We start from the raw sequence: 16,891 nt of genomic DNA, 5'->3' as shown, positions 1-16,891 counted from the left end.
CTGATCAAACAAATTGGTGAGCCTAGAACCCACACTATCCAAATTAATATTATTAACACCCTAAATCAGGCAACAAAGGAAAGACCTTCACGCGGCACTGTGGCCTCTGGACACTATGGATCTCAGGATGCAATGCATGGGATCCTTCAGTGAGGCGGTTCCCATGGGGATCTCTGGTTGAGAGAGCTTCCCTGACCATAGTTAGGGTCAGCGCAGCCCTTAACGCCCTTGGGGAGAATCCCCCAGGGAGTTTGGAGCCACCCACCCCCACACTCCTCTGTCTGAGCACCAGTGTCTCTGAGGAGGCTGGTGGGGCTGGGCCCAGCTCCAGGAGGAATTAGGTGACTCCTCTAAAGTCGCACCAGGTAAGGGAGAGCTCAGATTTTTTGGGTGTGTCCCACTAAAATGGTCATAGGACCATGCTGTACCTCGGGAGACCTTTTCGGTGGAATGGCTGGGGCAGGGCGTGATGTTACTGACATAACCTGTGACCGTATAGATCATAGTGGCAACCACTGTTATATATTTGCAGCAAATATTGTACAAAGGTTGTCAAGTGAGATGTCTGTGGAAAGGTTATGATCTGCTGATCATGATTATGCTCTCTGTATGTGTGTATCATTTTGTAGCTGAAGTTATTAATATTGGCTATCTACTTATAGCTTAATACACCTGTATCTACCCTGATATAACGTGACCCGATATAACACAGATTCGGATATAACGCGGTAAAGCAGTGCTCGGGGGGTGGGGGGCTGCACGCTCCAGCAGATCAAAGCAAGTTCAATATAACGCGGTTTCACCTATAACATGGTAAGATTTTTTGGCTCCCGAGGACAGTGTTATATTGGGGTAGAGGTGTATGTTTTGATTCTAAGTAGTCTCAGCGAAGCATTTGGTCAGCTTCTTGAGACAGGACTATTCTCAGTAAATGCCCAATCAGGAAACACTTAACGGACTATAAACTTTGGGAGACGCCAGTCCACATCTGAGCTTTCCTGGGAACATTCAAACTAACATGTAAACAATGGTGATGGCCTGTGCAGAACTGAGTCATGCAGGGACATGCGACTTGCCCATGTGACTCCAAACTCCATCTTGTTGCTGTGATTTTCCACAGTAAGAACAAACAGGTGTCCTAACACCTGGAAGAGACTATAAAAGGAAGCTGCCTCATCTCCATCTGGACTTCAATCCTGCTTCTTGCCTCTGGAGGGACTTTGCTGCAAACAAGCTCCGAACAAAGGACTGAATGACCCATCCCAGCAGGGGATGTTCCAGAGACTTGATTTGAACCTGCAGTTTATTCTATCACTGCTACAAGCCTGAACCAAGAACTTTGCCATCACTGTATGGAATTGATTCCATTTAACCAATTCCAGCTCTCATCTAGATCTTTTTCCTTTTATGAATAAATCTTTAGATTCTAAAGGATTGGCAACACAGTGATTTGTGGGTAAGATCTGACTTGTATATTGACCTGGGTCTGGGGCTTGGTCCTTTGGGATCGGGAGAGCCTTTTCTTTTACTGGGGTGTTGGTTTTCATAACCATTCATCCCCACAAGGAGTGGCACTGGTGGTGATACTGGGAGACTGGAGTGTCTAAGGGAATTGCTTGTGTGACTTGTGGTTAGCCAGTGGGGTGAGACCGAAGTCCTCTCCGTTTGGCTGGTTTGGTTTACCTCAGTAGTGAAGGACCCCCAGCCTTGGGCTGTGACTGCCCTGCTCTAAGCAATTTGTCCTGAATTGATACTCTCAGTTCGGTCCCACCAAAGCCAGCATTGTTACACAGGGCACCAAGGGTGCTTCACGCCCAGCTGGGAAGGAGGTCCCCTGGGCCAGGGTGTGCATCCAGACCGGTCCTTGCGAAAGGCCACTTCCCCTGGTGGGTCACTCACCTGCCCCCGTGAGCCCGTCCTTGCCGTAGCAGTCGTAGAGGTCGCGCTTGCTCTCTGGAAGGGAGAAGGAGCGAGAGGTCACCCAGCCCATCTTCAGCTGAGTCTGGGTCTGGTTGCAGACACAGTGGCCCTTTCACCAGGCTGACCCCCACCCCAGTACTGAGCCAGAGGGGGCCTGCCTGCAAATGGGGATGCAGCCGGAGGAACAGACATGGGATTGTCACAGGCTGGCCTATGCCAGGCTCCCTGGCCATCTAGTAAGGGAGAGCAGGTTTCCAGAGGATCCCCAGGGGGCTGCAGAAGCAGTGACCAGTTCTCGACTTCACCCGGGGAGGGCCTGCTCCTCTGACCTGTGTGACCCCAGAGTCTGCGGCTTGGTGGAGCGAGGCAACCTTGGTGTCAACGGAGACATGCAGGCCTGTGAGCCGGCGAGCGCGCCGGGCAGCACCCAGGGCGGCAGCGGAGGGAGCCGGTGAGCACCCCGGGAAGCACCCAGGGAGGCGGCAGATGGAGCCGGTGAGCGCCCCGGGCAGCACTCAGGGTGGCAGCAGAGGGAGCTGGTGAGCACCCCGGGCAGCACCCAGGGCGGTGGCAGATGGAGCCAGCGAGCGACCCGGGCAGCACCCAGGGCGGCAGAGGAAGCCAGCGAGCGCCCCGGGCAGCACCCAGGGTGGCAGAGGGAGCTGGCGAGCGCCCCAGGCAGCACTCAGGGCGGCAGAGGGAGCCAGTGAACGCCCCGGGCAGCACTCAGGGCAGCAGAGGGAGCCAGCGAGCGCCCCGGGCAGCACCCAGGGCAGCAGAAGGAGCCAGTGAGCACGCCGGGCAGCACCCAGAGCAGCGGCGGAGGGAGCCAGCCAGCGCGCCGGGCAGCACCCAGGGCGGTGGCAGATGGAGCCAGCGAGCGACCCGGGCAGCACCCAGGGCGGCAGAGGAAGCCAGTGAGCGCCCTGGGCAGCACTCAGGGCAGCAGAGGGAGCCAGCGAGCACCCCGGGCAGCACTCAGGGCGGCAGAGGGAGCCAGTGAACGCCCCGGGCAGCACTCAGGGCAGCAGAGGGAGCCAGCGAGCGCCCCGGGCAGCACCCAGGGCAGCAGAAGGAGCCAGTGAGCACGCCGGGCAGCACCCAGAGCAGCGGCGGAGGGAGCCAGCCAGCGCGCCGGGCAGCACCCAGGGCGGTGGCAGATGGAGCCGGCGAGCGCCCCGGGCAGCATCCAGGATGGCGGTGGATGGAGCCGGTGAGCGCTCTGGGCAGCACCCTGGGCGGCAGCAGAGGGAGCCGGCGAGAGCCCCGGGCAGCATCCAGGGCGGTGGCGGAGAGAGCCAGCCAGCATGCTGGGCTGCACCCAGGGCGGCGGAGGAGGGAGCCGGTGAGCGCACCAGGCAGCACCCAGGGCAACGGAGGAGGGAGCCGGTGAGCGCGCCGGGCAGCACCCAGGGCGGCGGAGGAGGGACCTGGTGAGCGCGCCAGGCAGCACCCAGGGCAGCGGAGGAGAGAGCCAGCCAGCACACTGGGCAGCACCCAGGGCAGCAGCAGAGGGAGCTGACAGGTTGTTTGGCGAGCAAAAGGCTGGAGAATTTGGGTGGTACCAGGTGCCAGCCAGGGACAAGGCTGGGCTGTGGAGCAGAGAGGCTGGTGATGCTGAGGGAAGATGGCAGCACACACAGGCATGACCAACACAGGGGAAAACACCCACAGGTACACGCTGCCACACTGCAGGACTGGAGGAGAACGAGACCAGCGTCCTGGTCCCAGTGCTCGGTGCATGTGGGCAGTTAAATATCCCGACCTCTGCCGGGGAACAAAATCACCAAACAGCCAAATGATGCCAGTGTTCCTGTGCTTTGGAGACCACCTCCTGGCCTGGAACATGGCAACTGCCACCCGGGCTGTTTTGGCGAGATCCAGGACAATCCCCAGGGGTCTCGGAGTTGTGCGATAGGAACCATTCGGGGACTGGGCTCTGTCTGCACTTAAACCGCTCCAGCGGCACATCTGTCCCATGTCAGCGCAGACACGGGGTGTGAGGGGTCTTCCATCGCCGTCACTAACCCATCGCCCCGGAGGCGGCAGCAAGAACTTCCTTCGGCCTAGTGCTGGCTACCCGGGGGATGAGCTCAGCAGTGACGTCTCTCCGGGAGGTGGATTTTTCACATGCCGACCTCAGTTTTCAGCGGAGATGAGCCCGGGGCTTCTGAAGAAGGGTTAACGGGGCTTCATCCTAGCACAGCCCAAAGACAAGTAACCAGGGACTTGCCCAAAGCTGGCAGCTCTGGAGAGGGTGCGGCTGCTGGGAAGGGACAGGGATTCAGGCTGTGCCAGGGCTGTGAAGAGGAGGAACAAGGGGAGAAGATGGAGGCCGACTATCCGTCCAGAAGGAGCTCTGTCTGAGGGAGGCGCTGGGCTCTGGGACTGTCCCCAGGGTGAGGGGTGGGAGCCCCCACCTTTGGGGCATTACACGTGAGTATGTTCCGAGGGGAGCAGTCCTGCACCTCATGGGTTGTCACAGGGCTCCAGGCTCAGCATGGGATCGGGGCACCACAGGAGCCAGACAGGGGTGCTGATGCACTGAAGGATTCCTGCATGGGACCCTTGTGCCAGGAGCAGAGAGGAGGCAGGAGGTATTGCTCCAGCAGGCTTCCCTTCCACCATCCCAGCCTGGCAAACGGCACCTTGCCACCACATCCTAGAGGCGGCAGCTACGCAGGAGAGGCGATAGCAGAGGGAGAGCCACGAACGGGCTGAGGAGACGCCCTAGAGCCCAGCTGGAGCAGCGGGCGACGGTAGATTATGGAGTCTGTTTAGTGCCTGTATTGAAACATGGGCAGCGTGGCCTCAGGAGCTTGGCCGGCCCAGGGCAGCCCATTGTGCTTCATTCCAGGCAGCTGCCCCACCGGGGCCAGGCAGCGGACACCTTGCTGAAGGACCATCTCAGACAGCCGTCGAGCTGCCATCGACTCTGACTGACTGGTCCACACCCACAGCCTGGGTCGGCCCAGCGAGTCTCAGCCCCAGCGTAGACACTGCTAGGTCAACGGCAGAATGATTCCATTGAGCCAGCTCCTGCCCCTCGGCGGATGGAGGTGGATTTACACAGCGATGAGAAACCCCCTTCTGTGACGGTAGCAAGTGTCCACACTACAGCCACGTTGCGCAGCATTTATAGGGGGACCTGGCCGAACCCCCCAGGACAATGGCCTTTCGATGCAGGCGCCTGGTGGAGTTGGAACTTCGCAGCCTGAGCACATGGTGCAGAGCCCCAGGCCCGTTGTGGCTGCAGGGTCCGGCTCCGTGCAGGGGGTTCACGCCAGCAGCAAAGGGCTTGGAGAGAGAGGGGAGGGGGCACGCTGTCCAGCCGGAACCGCTGATGCACATCATATTAGCTCAGCCCAGGGCAGCGGGTGTCTCACAGCTTTTGTAGTTTTCAGGGATCTGTGACTCTTTAAGACTGAGGTCACTGGGGTTAGGAAAGTCACCTGCACCACCTGGGTTCTTTGCTTTCCTGCCACGTTGTCCCCAAAGAGGCTGAATGGGATGGCCCGAGTGCCCGCAGCCCATGGAGCTCAGCGGGAGGGTGGGTGAGCACTGGGGGGCCCATACATGGGTTCTGAGGTCTGGGACGGCTGGACAGTGGTGGGAAGAAGCCAGGCGAGGGGTCTGGGCCCTGAAGTGTGCCCCATAGACTCACAGCTAGAACTGGTGACTAGACTCTCCCAGGCCCTGCAGGCTGGGAAGTACCTGGCAGCCAGCGACTGGGGTGGCTGGTGAGCGGACAGCGGCACACTGGGCCAGTGAGTGTAACACTCGTCCCGCTGGGAGCAACCCAGCAGGCAACTAGGAGAGCAAACCCCTCTTCCAAGCACAGCAAGAGGACCTGAGAGCCTGCTCTGACCCATGGCCACCTCACCCTGTGCAGGGAGTGTGCCCCCACTGCCAGGACCCACCCTGAGCCTGGAGGGACAGGAGACGCCGGCCCCCACTGCCGGGACCCACACCAAGCCCAGAGGGACAGGAGACGCTGGCCCCTTACTGTCCGACAGCACTTCATAGGCCTCCGCGATTTCTTTGAACTTCCGCTCAGCATGTTCCTTGTTCTCCGGGTTCTTATCCGGGTGCCATTTCAGCGCTGCCCTCCTGTACCTGGACAGTGTCAAGAGAGACAGCAGTAAGCAGCGATCCCTGAGTGTGCCTGTCACCAGGGACTGTGCCCAGTCGAATCATCCCCTTGTCCCCTCATTCCCCAAAGCTCTGCTTCACCAGGAAGCAGGGCTGGATCTTCCTAGAGGTTGGGCTTTGGAGATGCCCCGGCAAGCACAGCAGCACCCCAGTCCCTTAGGCTGTCCCACGTCTCCGGTCAGGGCTTGACCAGTCTGATTCGTGTGTCCAGATCAACTCCATGGACGTCACCTCTGCTACATTGGACATGGGAGCCTGTCTTCCAGCTGTGACCCCTCACGGGATCCAGAGTAGCTCCCCCTTCCCTGCTCAGTGATTATTGCTAGAGTTGCCAATTTTGAAATCACACAAAACTGAACACCCTTGCCCCACCCCTGCCCCGAGGCCCCGCCTCTGCCCTGCCTCTTCCCTGAGGGCTCGCCTCCTGCTCACACCATCCACCTCCCTCAGTCGCTCGCTCTCCCCCACCCTCAACCACTTTCACTGGGCTGGGGCAGGGCTGGGATGTGGGAGGAGGTGAGGACTCCGCCTGGGGGTGCAGGCTCCAGGGTGGGGCCAGGGATGAGGGGTTCAGGCTGTGTGAGGGGAATCCGGACTGGGGCACAGGGTTGGGGTGCGAGCTCTGGGAGGGAGTTTGTGTGTGGGATGGGGCTCAGGGCTGGGGTAGGGGGTTAGGAGTGCAGGCTCTGGTTGGGCAGCGCTTACTTCAGGCGGCTCCCAGAAGCGGCTGACATATCCAGTTCCTAGGTGTAGGGGCGGCCAGGGGGCTCTGTGTGCTTCCCACGCCCGCGGGCATTACCCCCGCAGCTGCCATTGGCCACTGTTCCCAGCCAATGGGAGCTGCAGAGCCGGCGCTCAGGGCTGGGGCAGCGCACAAAGCCTCCCTGGCCACCCCTGCACCTAGGGGCCGCAGGGACATGCCACTGCTTCCAGGAGCTGCATGGAGCCAAGGCAGGCAGGGAGCTGCACCACCGACCGGACTTTTAGCAGCCCAATCAGCAGTGCCGATCAGAGATGCCAGGATCCCTTTTTAACTGGGCATTTCAGTCGAAAACTGGATGCCTGGCAACCCTAGTTATTACCATGGACGAATGCAATTCCATCCCTAGGCAATGACAGACTCTGGGCCCAGGCTGCAGCCTGCATGGGGCACTTCCTGGCTCAGGAGCAGCAGCATCTCCTGGCTATAACTTCCTGCTCTGGGCATGTTTCCTGCCCTGGGGTTTATTGGACAAGTTGCCCTTTGATGGTGGTCGTGGGGTTTTCCCCGAAGTGCCAGGAGGGGCACAAGCACCCTTTAAGGCAGCGGTTCTCAAACTTCTTTGATTGCACCCCCCCTTAGCATCATAGAATATCAGGGTTGGAAGGGACCTCAGGAGGGATCTAGTCCCACCTCCTGCTCGAAGCAGGACCAATCCCCAACTAAATCATCCCAGCCAGGGCTGTGTCAAGCCTGAACTTAAACACTTCTAAGGAAGGAGATTCCACCACCTCCCTAGGGAACCCATTCCAGTGCTTCACCACCCTCCTGGTGAAATAGTGTTTCCTAATATCCAACCTAGACCTCCCCCACTGCAACTTGAGACCATTACTCCTTGTTCTGTCATCTGGTACCACTGAGAACAGTCTAGATCCATCCTCTTTGGAACCCCCTTCAGGTAGTTGAAAGCAGCTATCAAATCCCCCCTCATCTTCTCTTCTGCAAACTAAACAATCCCCGTTCCCTCAGCCTCTCCTTGTAAGTCATGTGCTCCAGCCCCCTAACCATTTTCGTTGCCCTCCGCTGGACTCTCTCCAATTTTTCCACATCCTCCTTGTAGTGCAGGAAATACGCTGCTGGCTTATTGGCGTGCGTGGCGTGTTTGGGCTGCAGATGCCTCTGCAGCTTTACGGGTTTTAAGCTCTCTTGTGCAAACCCTTCTGAGCACAGGACACACTGTGGGTGCGCCACATTTCCAATCAACAAGTAAGTGAAGCCGTATTATGTGTATTCCTCTTGGTATTTCCTCCGTTTGACTTTATGCCATGGGTAGTGGGGCAAATTGGCCACTCACAGACCCGGAGGGGCAGGGGCCCCTCACCGAGCCCTGGTGGGGGAAGCCACATGTTGCTCACCCCACCCGCCAGAAGTCAGTGGGCAGGGCAGGAAGTATAAAAGCTGGGCTGGAGACCTCAGTTGGGAGGCAGCTTCCAGAGGACTGAGAGGCCTCCTGCGAGCTCCCGAGCTGGGAGGCTGCTGCAGACCCCAAGGAAGCTGAGGACTGGCCAGGGCTGTTTACGGACCCGAGCCTGGAGGAGCTGCAAGCACTGACAGAGGCCGTCTTCCCTGGTGACCAGGATGACCCTCTCCCAAGGCAGATATGCCCGAAGGGAGAGCTGGGAAATGGCCCAGGGGTAGCCAACCCCGGTCTGGCTGCAACGATGCCAGCGAGTGAGTCAGCGTGTTGCGGTCAGGACCCTGCTGACCCAGTAGCAGACCGCTCTGCCACTGCTAGGGCCCTGGGCCGGGATGCAGTGGAGTGGGTGGCCCTGGTCCCCACTGCCACTCCAAGCCATGAGTGGCAGCCTCCCCCTCACTTAGGCAAGACGCCTGTTCTTGTCGGCCCTCCGCCAGAGCTAGGAGGCTGTGACGTTATTGATATAATCTGGGACCATATAGAACATGGTTGCAACCAAGGTCCTGTAGAGGCACCAAATCTTATGTAAAGGGGGTCATATAAGGTGTCTAAGACCAGGTTATGGGTTGCTGGTTATGATTATGCTGTCTGTATGCATATGTCATTTTGTAGTTGAAGTTATGAGTATTGGATCTATACTCTGTATTTCAAATTTGTGCTATGTTTCTGGGAAACATCCCAGACAAGTAGGTGTTAGCTCTGCCTAGCCTGCTTGATGGCCCATTAAGGACCATCAGCTACACAATTGACCCATGGAGAGAAGGCAGATACGCCTTGTAACTCAGCAAAGTGCAGGGACTTGCCCATGTGACTCCAGACTCCATTTTGCTGTAAAGCCTATAAAAGGCTGATGCCTCATCTCCATCTTGTCTTCAATCCTGCTTCTTACCTCTGGAGGGACTTTGCTACAAACTGAAGCTCTGAACAAAGGACTGTTGACCCATCCCAGCAGGGGATGTTTTCCAGAGACTTGATTTGAACCTGCAGTTTACTCCATCACTGCTACAAGCCTGAACTAAGAACTTTGCCATTACTGTATGTAATTGATTCCATTTAACCAATTCTAGCTCTCATCTCTACCTTCTTCCCTTTATGAATAAACCTTTAGATTTTAAATTCTAAAGGATTGGCAACAGGGAGATTTGTGGGTAAGATCTGATGTGTATATTGACCTGGGTCTAGGGCTTGATCCTTTGGGATCGAGAGAACCGTTTTCTTTTACCGAGGTGTTGGTTTTCATAACCATTCATCCCCAGGACGAGTGGGACTGGTGGTGATACTGGGAGACTGGAGCGTCTAAGGAAATTGCTTGTGTGACTTGTGGTTAGCCAGTGGGATAAAATCGAAGTCCTCTTTCTCTGGCTGGTTTGGTTTGCCTTAGAGGTGGAAAAACCCCAGCCTTGGGCTGTAACTGCCCTGTTTAAGCAATTGGTCCTGAATTGGCACTCTCAGTTGGGTCCTGCCAGAACCGCATCGTCACAGAGGCCTGACTGTTTGCTGCCCAGCCTGAGGGCAGGCCTGAGCCCTCAAACTCTCTACTGCCCCGCCCCAACCAGGGGCTGGGCCTCCATAACTATTTGTCCTTCAGCCCTGATCACAGACCCGTGCTAACGTCTCCCATGGCCCCGCTGATTCTCCATGCCAGGCAATTCCCGGAGACGTGGTGGGGTGGATTGGCCACCCACAGACCCGAAGGGGGAGGGGCCACTCCCCCCAACAGACTACACAGGTCACAGCCTTATCTGTAGCACTCTTCACTATTTGTGTGGCTTGCTTCTCAATATCTCCACCACGGCAGAGCTTCACTTGGATCTGTTTTCGCTGCTTTATTTTTCACTGGAGTTGGATTTTTTGTTTTGTTATTTTTTGTTGCACGAATGAGCCAACGATCCATTGTAGTAACAGCACAAGTAAAACTGTGCTTGTGGTCCATGCTTACAATTAAACGTGCACACCGCCTCGTAGCAAACAGAATAACATACATATAATGCTATGCAAGCTTAACCAGAGATCCACCAAAGTGAGCAGCTTTTCTCAACCCGGGGGTCCCGACTCAAAAGGGGTCGCAACATAATTGTAGGGAAGTTGTGGTATTGCCACCCTTATTTCTGTGCTGCCTTCAGAGTTGAGCGGCGGGAGAGCGGCGACTGCTGGCCAGGCACTCAGCTCTGAAGGCAGCACTGCCGCCAGCAGCAGCACAGAAGTAAGGGTGACATGGAACATACAACTGTATGAACACATTATGCCCCGAGCAATCTGCAAAAACTGTGTGATTTCTCTGTGATTTAAGTAGACACTTGTTAATTGCTGTGGGCAAAATGTGCACAGTAAGGGGCTTCATTTTTTCCCTAAAGCTTCTCACACAACCCCAGAAAACAGCCCCCCAGTTTGAGAACTTCTGCTTTAAGGAATGACAATAACTTTGCTATGCTATGGCATTCCAGCAGGGACCAGGGATGGTTTGTGCTGGACACCATGGCAGGATCTACCCAGGAAGGAGGGTCCTCTTGCTTTAAATGTGTGTCGGTCCCCTCACCTCCCCCCATGTGGCTTTCTACAACCGCCAGGCCGCGGTAATGGTGGGATCTTAGGGCCCAGCATGGCTGTGAGCAAATGGTGGCTAGGTGGAACCACAGCCCTGCTGCAAACCCTGATTTCAGGAGCAGCAGGCTTGGGGTCAAAGGCAGGGCTCCTAGGGTAACTCCAACTACAGTAGGTCTGGTCACCTTTGCCCTCCCATCGCCCCCCGGTCTCTATCACAACTCAGTGGGTAAAGGGCAGCCCCGAACAGGATACCTATGCACAGCACAGGGTACTATGGGAAGCCAGGTCCCGGCCACCACCCCGCACGTGCCCCAGCTCACACCACAGGCTAGCTCCTGGCAGACAGCCCTTCTCCACCTCCACTGCCCTCCTGGCCCTGCAGCCACCTCAGCATCCATTCCTAGATTCCAAGGCCCATTGGGACCATCTAGGTTGAGCCCTGCAGAGCACAGGCCAAGAATGGCTCCCTTTCCTGAGAGGGCAGCATGGTCCTTGCAGCGAAGAGCGTTTGTCCAAAGTCCTGTTACATGACGGTGGGGACTCAGCGCTGCCTTCTTCCCTTGTGGGCCACAGAGATCGCTAGATGGCCCGTGTCCAGAGCCCCTGGGGGACAGTGCTGGCATGCCCAGAGGGATGGTGTCGTCGGGATGCCTGGGGATGGGGCTGCGGCTGCTCCAAGGGAGCGTGACTTACGCCTTTTTTATGTCGTCAGAGGAGGCGCTGCGGGGAATGCCCAGGGCTTCATAGTACTCCACCATGGCGGGTGTGGGTCCTGTGCCGAGGCCAGCAGGGACTCTAGGGGGGAAAGGCAGTGAACGGCATTGAGGAGAGCGGCCAACCTGCAGGTCCCAGAGGGAGGCACCCCTCACTCACTCCAGCTGCAGCCCATACCTCACTTTGAGCAGACAACCTCAGCCAGATCCCTCTGGCCTCTCTTACCTGCACCAATTACCATCCAAACAGAGCCTGCATGGTCCATCTGTCCAGCTCACACAGGTTCTGACCTCAACCCAACCACTGATCAGAAATCCACCCCGTTTCTCTCACCCCCCTGCCACTCTGTGCAGCCCCCAAATGGCATATCTCACTGATACGCCCCAGCCCGCCCCTCTGCACTGTTCTCGTCCCTCTGCAGCATTATTATAGTATGTTAGAGCAAACCACAGTGTCCTAGACACTGCTACATAAACCCCAGCCACGCTGGCAGTGAGAGGGTTAAAGGGAAAGTCCAATTAGCCCTTAATTATGGGTTTGATCCAGCCTGGGAGAACCAGCCTGACTGGTTCCTATAAAGGAAGGACTGAGGGCTATGGGGGTGGGGAGTCCTAGTTCTTTCTGGGACAGGAATCCAAAGGGGGTGTTTGGGAAAGTGGCTGCACACTAGGACTGTCTCTGCAGGGAGAAGGAGAATCCTGAAGCAGGAGAAAAGACTGTGGGAGAGAAGCCCAAAGTGTCAGTGGCTTGGGAGGTGCTGGGGAGAGAGCTGTGGAGGGCAGGGCTGGGCTGGGTAACAGAGTGAGAAGAAAGTTTGTGGAGCCCAGGAGAGGGTTGGAGGGCTGAGCCCCGGAAGGGAGGAAGTGTTTTCATTCCTTGGTGTTGGGATGTTGTCACCTCAGATGGGCAGGACTCTGAGGGCAGATCTGCACTGCAGCTGGGCCTGGGCTTCCCAGCCTGAGCTAGCATGCTATAAACAGCAGTGTCCTGGGGCAATCCACTGTGGACAAAGTGACATGGACACCCTGGGCATGTATGCAGACAGCTAGCTTGTGCTGCCCCTGGCTAGGCTGCTAGTGTCTGCCTGGGCTGGGATGCACTCCCCCAGCTGCAGTGTCAGCATACCCTGGAGCGGAAATCACTGCAGAGCTGGGAGGAAGAGGCAGAGGGACTGTGATGCTGGCTCTCACCACAAGGAGCTGCTCTACTATGGTGAGTCTATGACCAGTGCCTTACTGGGGATGCAGGCAGCTGTGGATCCTGCCCAAAGGATGGGGGTGCTGAGGGCTGGGGACAAGGACTGATGGGGTTACAGTACTGTAGTCATATGACCACTCTGTTTAGGCATTGGTACAGCTAATAATGCCAACTTGTACCAATGTACCAGTGGCTACTGACCCCTCCTGCAAGCAGCATTAAGGATGCCAGCCTGAAGGAGGGAGCTGGATGAGGAGGCAGGTGGCTTTGGGCCCAGAGCTGGGAGGTCCCTGCCCCAGTTGTGGAGGGAGGCCAGGGAAAGTGGCAGTGACTGTTGTGGATACAGACACACTGCCCCTAAGTTGTCATAAGAATGGCCAGACTGGGTCAGACCAAGGGGCTATCCAGCCTAGTGTCCTGTCTTCTGACAGTGGCCAACGGCAGGTGCCCCAGAAGGAATGAACAGAACAGGGAATCATAAAGTGATCCATCCCCTGTTGGCCATTCCCTGGCAAACACAGGCTAGAGACACCATCCCTGCCCATCCTGGCTAATAGCCACTGATGGATCGATCCTCCATGAATTTATCTAGTTCTTTTTGAACGCTGTTATAGTCTTGGCCTTCACAACATCCTCTGGCAAGGAGTTCCACAGGTTGACTGTGTTGTACTGCCTTTTGTTTGTTTTAAACCTGCTGCCTCTTAATTTCATTTGGTGACCCCTAGTTCTTGTGTTATGAAAAGGAGTAAATAACACTTCCATATCTACTTTCTCCACACCAGTTACACTTTTATAGACCTCTAGCATATCCCCCTTAGTCATCTCATTTCCAGGCTGAACAGTCCCAGTCTTATCAATCTCTCCTCATACAGCAGCCGTTCCACACCCCTAATCGTTTTGGTTGCCCTTTTTTTAACCTTTTTCAAATTCTAATATATCTTTTTTGAGATGGGGTGACCACATCTATATGCAGTGTTCAAGATGTGGGTGTACCATGGATTTATATAGAAGCAATATGATATTTTCTGTCTTATCTACCCCTTCCTCAATGATTTGGGGAAGGGATAGCTCAGTGGTTTGAGCATTGGCCTCCTAAACCCAGGGTTGTGAGTTCAATCCTTGAGGGAACTATCTGGGGCAAAAATCAGTACTTGGTCCTGCTAGTGAAGGAAGGGGGCTGGCCTCAATGACCTTTCAAGGTCCCTTCCAGTTCTAGGAGATTGGTATATCTCCTATTTTTTTATTCCCAAAATTCTGGTCACTTTTTTGACTGACACTGCACATTGAGTGGATGTTTTCAGAGAACTATCCACACTGACTCCAAGATCTTTCTGGAGTGGTAACAGCTCATTTAGACCCATCATGTATATGTAGAGTTGGGATTGTTTTCCAATGTGCATCACTTTGCATTTATCAACATGGAATTTCATCTGCCATTTTGTTGCCCAGTCACCCAGTTCTGTGAGATATGTTTGTAGCTCTTCAGTCTGCCTGGGTGTAGTGGGGCCACTGCCCCACTTCCTGTGCGTGTGGGCTGCAGCAGGTCAGGGTGCCTGCAGACAGGGAGCTAATTAAAGAAGGGCTTATTGTGAGCCAGTCAGGGCCAGTCTCAGCCCTATAAAAAGGCTGCCCAGGAAGGGAGCAGTCAGTCTGTCCCAGGCCTTTGAGAGGGGGTGGTCAGTCTCCAAGGGTGGGAGACTAGCACTGCGGACAGTACAGTGCTGGCCAGGCTCAGGGAGCGAAAGGGAGCTTGAGCCCATAGCTGCCAGGCTGCAGGCCCTGAAGGGAAGGGCCTAGCGGGTGCAAGGGGCCGTAAGGGAAGCAGCCCAGGGAAGCAGACAGACAAGGGGAGACAAGGACAGCAAGGCTGCTGCCAGAGGGTCCCTGGGCTGGGACCCAGAGTAGAGGGCAGGCCTGGGTCGTCGTCTCCCCCCGCCCCCCCCCCCCGCAGTACTTCCAGCCATTGGCTGTAGGGAGTGGCCCGTTATAGACTATGCCAGATCCCTGACAAGAGGGACTAGACCCAGAGGGTGTGGTTGGACATGGTGGCTGGGGTGTAAGACTGCTTATCACCCCCCCAACCCTCAGAAGGGGGTGCAGATGTACTAAGGGGCACTGCCGGAGGGCAGTGGCCTTGAAGAGGATGCCACCGAGCAGGGAGCAATGCTGGTCCAGAGACAGCAACTGAGGGCGGAACGATGGACGGGACACCACCAGGAGGGGGCCCTCCACTCGACAGAGCTAATTCCCAGAGTCACTAGTGGGAGGCACCAGGTGGTGAGTCTCAACCTGTTACAATGGGATTTAACTATCTTGAGTAGTTTTGCAGCATCTGCAAACTTTGCCACCTCACTGTTTATCCCTTTTTCCAGATTATTTATGACTGTGTGGAATAGGACCAGTCCCAGTACAAACCCCTGGGGGTCACCACTATTTACCCCTCTCCATTGAAAACTTTCCATTTATTCCTACCCTTTGTTTCCACTGGATCCCCCTTGTCCACATGATTGTTGACCCCACTCAAAGAATTCTAGTAGATTTGTGAGGCATGATTTCCCTTTACAAAAACCACGTTGACGATTCCCCAACACTCTGTTCATCTATGTTTCGGACAATTTTGTTCTTTACTATAGTTTCAACTAGTTTGCCCAGTACAGAAGTCAGGCTTACCAGCCAATAACTGCTCACCTCTGGAGCTGCTTTTATTCTCCAAGCATTTGCTACAGAAGCTGATGTAAACAAGTTACAGACAACAGCTAGCAGTCCTACAACTTCACATTTGAGTTCCTTCAGAACTCTTGGGTGATACCATCTGGTTCTGGTGACTTATTACTGTTTAGTTTATCAATTTGTTCCAAAACCCCCTCTAATGACACCTCAGTCTAGGACAGTTCCCAAACTAGAGCCATTCTTTTTAGGAATCTGAGGAATTTCCCTCACATCCTCAACTGCAAAGACCAATGCAGAGTATTCATTTAGTTTCTCTGCAATGGTCTTAGTCCTTGAATGATTGTCCAGTGGCCCCACTTATTGTTTAGCAGCTTCCTGCGTCAGATGTACTTAAAATGTTTTTTGCTATTACTTTTTGAGTCTTCGGCCAGCTGTTCTTCAAATTCTTTCTTGGCCTTCCTAATGATATTTTCACACTTCATTTGCCAGGGTTTATGCTCTTTTCTATTTTCCTCATTAGGATTTAACTTCCACTTTTTAAAGGAGGCCTTTTTGCCTCTCACTGCTTCTTTGACTGTTCAGCCACAGTGGCTCATTTTTGGTTCTCTTACTATGTTTTTTAATGTGGGGGATACATTTAAGTTGAGCCTCTATTATGGTCTCTTTACAAAATTTTCCATGCAGCTTGCAAGGATTTTACTTTAGGTGCTGTACCTCTTAACTAACCTAATTTTTGTGGGTTTTTTCTTTTCCCCCAGCAGTGAGGTTGCAAGTGACCATCACAGCCAGATACAGAAGCTGTATGGTCTATCTCTGCTGTTCATTTCCCTTCCCTCTTATGTGTGTGTTGCCTTCTAGGAAACCAAATCAGATTTTAACAGCAGCCCCAGCTGATGCTCATCTCAGGGCTTGTCTACATCAGAAAGTTGCAGCGCTGGTGAGGGAGTTACAGCGCTGCAACTTTGAAGGTGTACACATCTGCAGGGCACCACCAGCGCTGCAACTCCCTGTTTGCAGCGCTGGCTGTACTCCCGTTTTGTCTCGGGTGTAGAGGTGATCCAGCGCTGGTGATCCAATGTAGACACTTACCAGTGCTTTTCTTGACCTCCGTGGAAGGAGGAAGCCTCTGGTAATCAAGCTGGTCTCCTTTCCCGGTTTGCTCTCTCGTTCCCGGAACCCCGAGCAAGCAGGTCTCCTTCCCTGCGGTTTGCTGGGTGGCTCCGGGAACGCGAGAGCAAACCGCGGCGAAGCTGGTCTCCTTTCCCGGTTTGCTCTCGCGTTCCCGGAACCCCGAGCAAGCAGGTCTCCTTCCCTGCGGTTTGCTGGGTGGCTCCGGGAACGCGAGAGCAAACCGCGGCGAAGCTGGTCTCCTTTCCCGGTTTGCTCTCGCGTTCCCGGAACCCCCCTTGAAGCCGCCCAACAGCGCTGCAGTGTGGCCACATCTAACACCACTTGCAGCGCTGGTTGCTGTAAGTGTGGCCACTCTGCAGCGCTGGCCCTATACAGCTGTACTAATA

General features: G+C 55.3%; 1 protein-coding gene across 1 annotated transcript in view; it reads right to left on the bottom strand.

The window, feature by feature from the left end:
* LOC115659871 (dnaJ homolog subfamily B member 2-like) overlaps positions 1–16,891 on the bottom strand; it is a 47,614-nt gene that overhangs the window by 12,016 nt on the left and 18,707 nt on the right. The window contains exons 4-6 of the mRNA XM_030580601.1: positions 11,487–11,588; positions 5,927–6,036; positions 1,900–1,953 (exon numbers count right to left, since the gene is read on the bottom strand). Coding sequence (XP_030436461.1) covers positions 1,900–1,953; positions 5,927–6,036; positions 11,487–11,588 — 266 coding nt within the window. The remainder of the gene's footprint in view (positions 1–1,899; positions 1,954–5,926; positions 6,037–11,486; positions 11,589–16,891) is intronic.

This window comes from Gopherus evgoodei, chromosome 11 (assembly GCF_007399415.2).
Source record: "Gopherus evgoodei ecotype Sinaloan lineage chromosome 11, rGopEvg1_v1.p, whole genome shotgun sequence".
Lineage (NCBI taxonomy): Eukaryota > Metazoa > Chordata > Testudines > Testudinidae > Gopherus > Gopherus evgoodei.
This window is presented reverse-complemented; position numbering and strand designations above follow the sequence as displayed.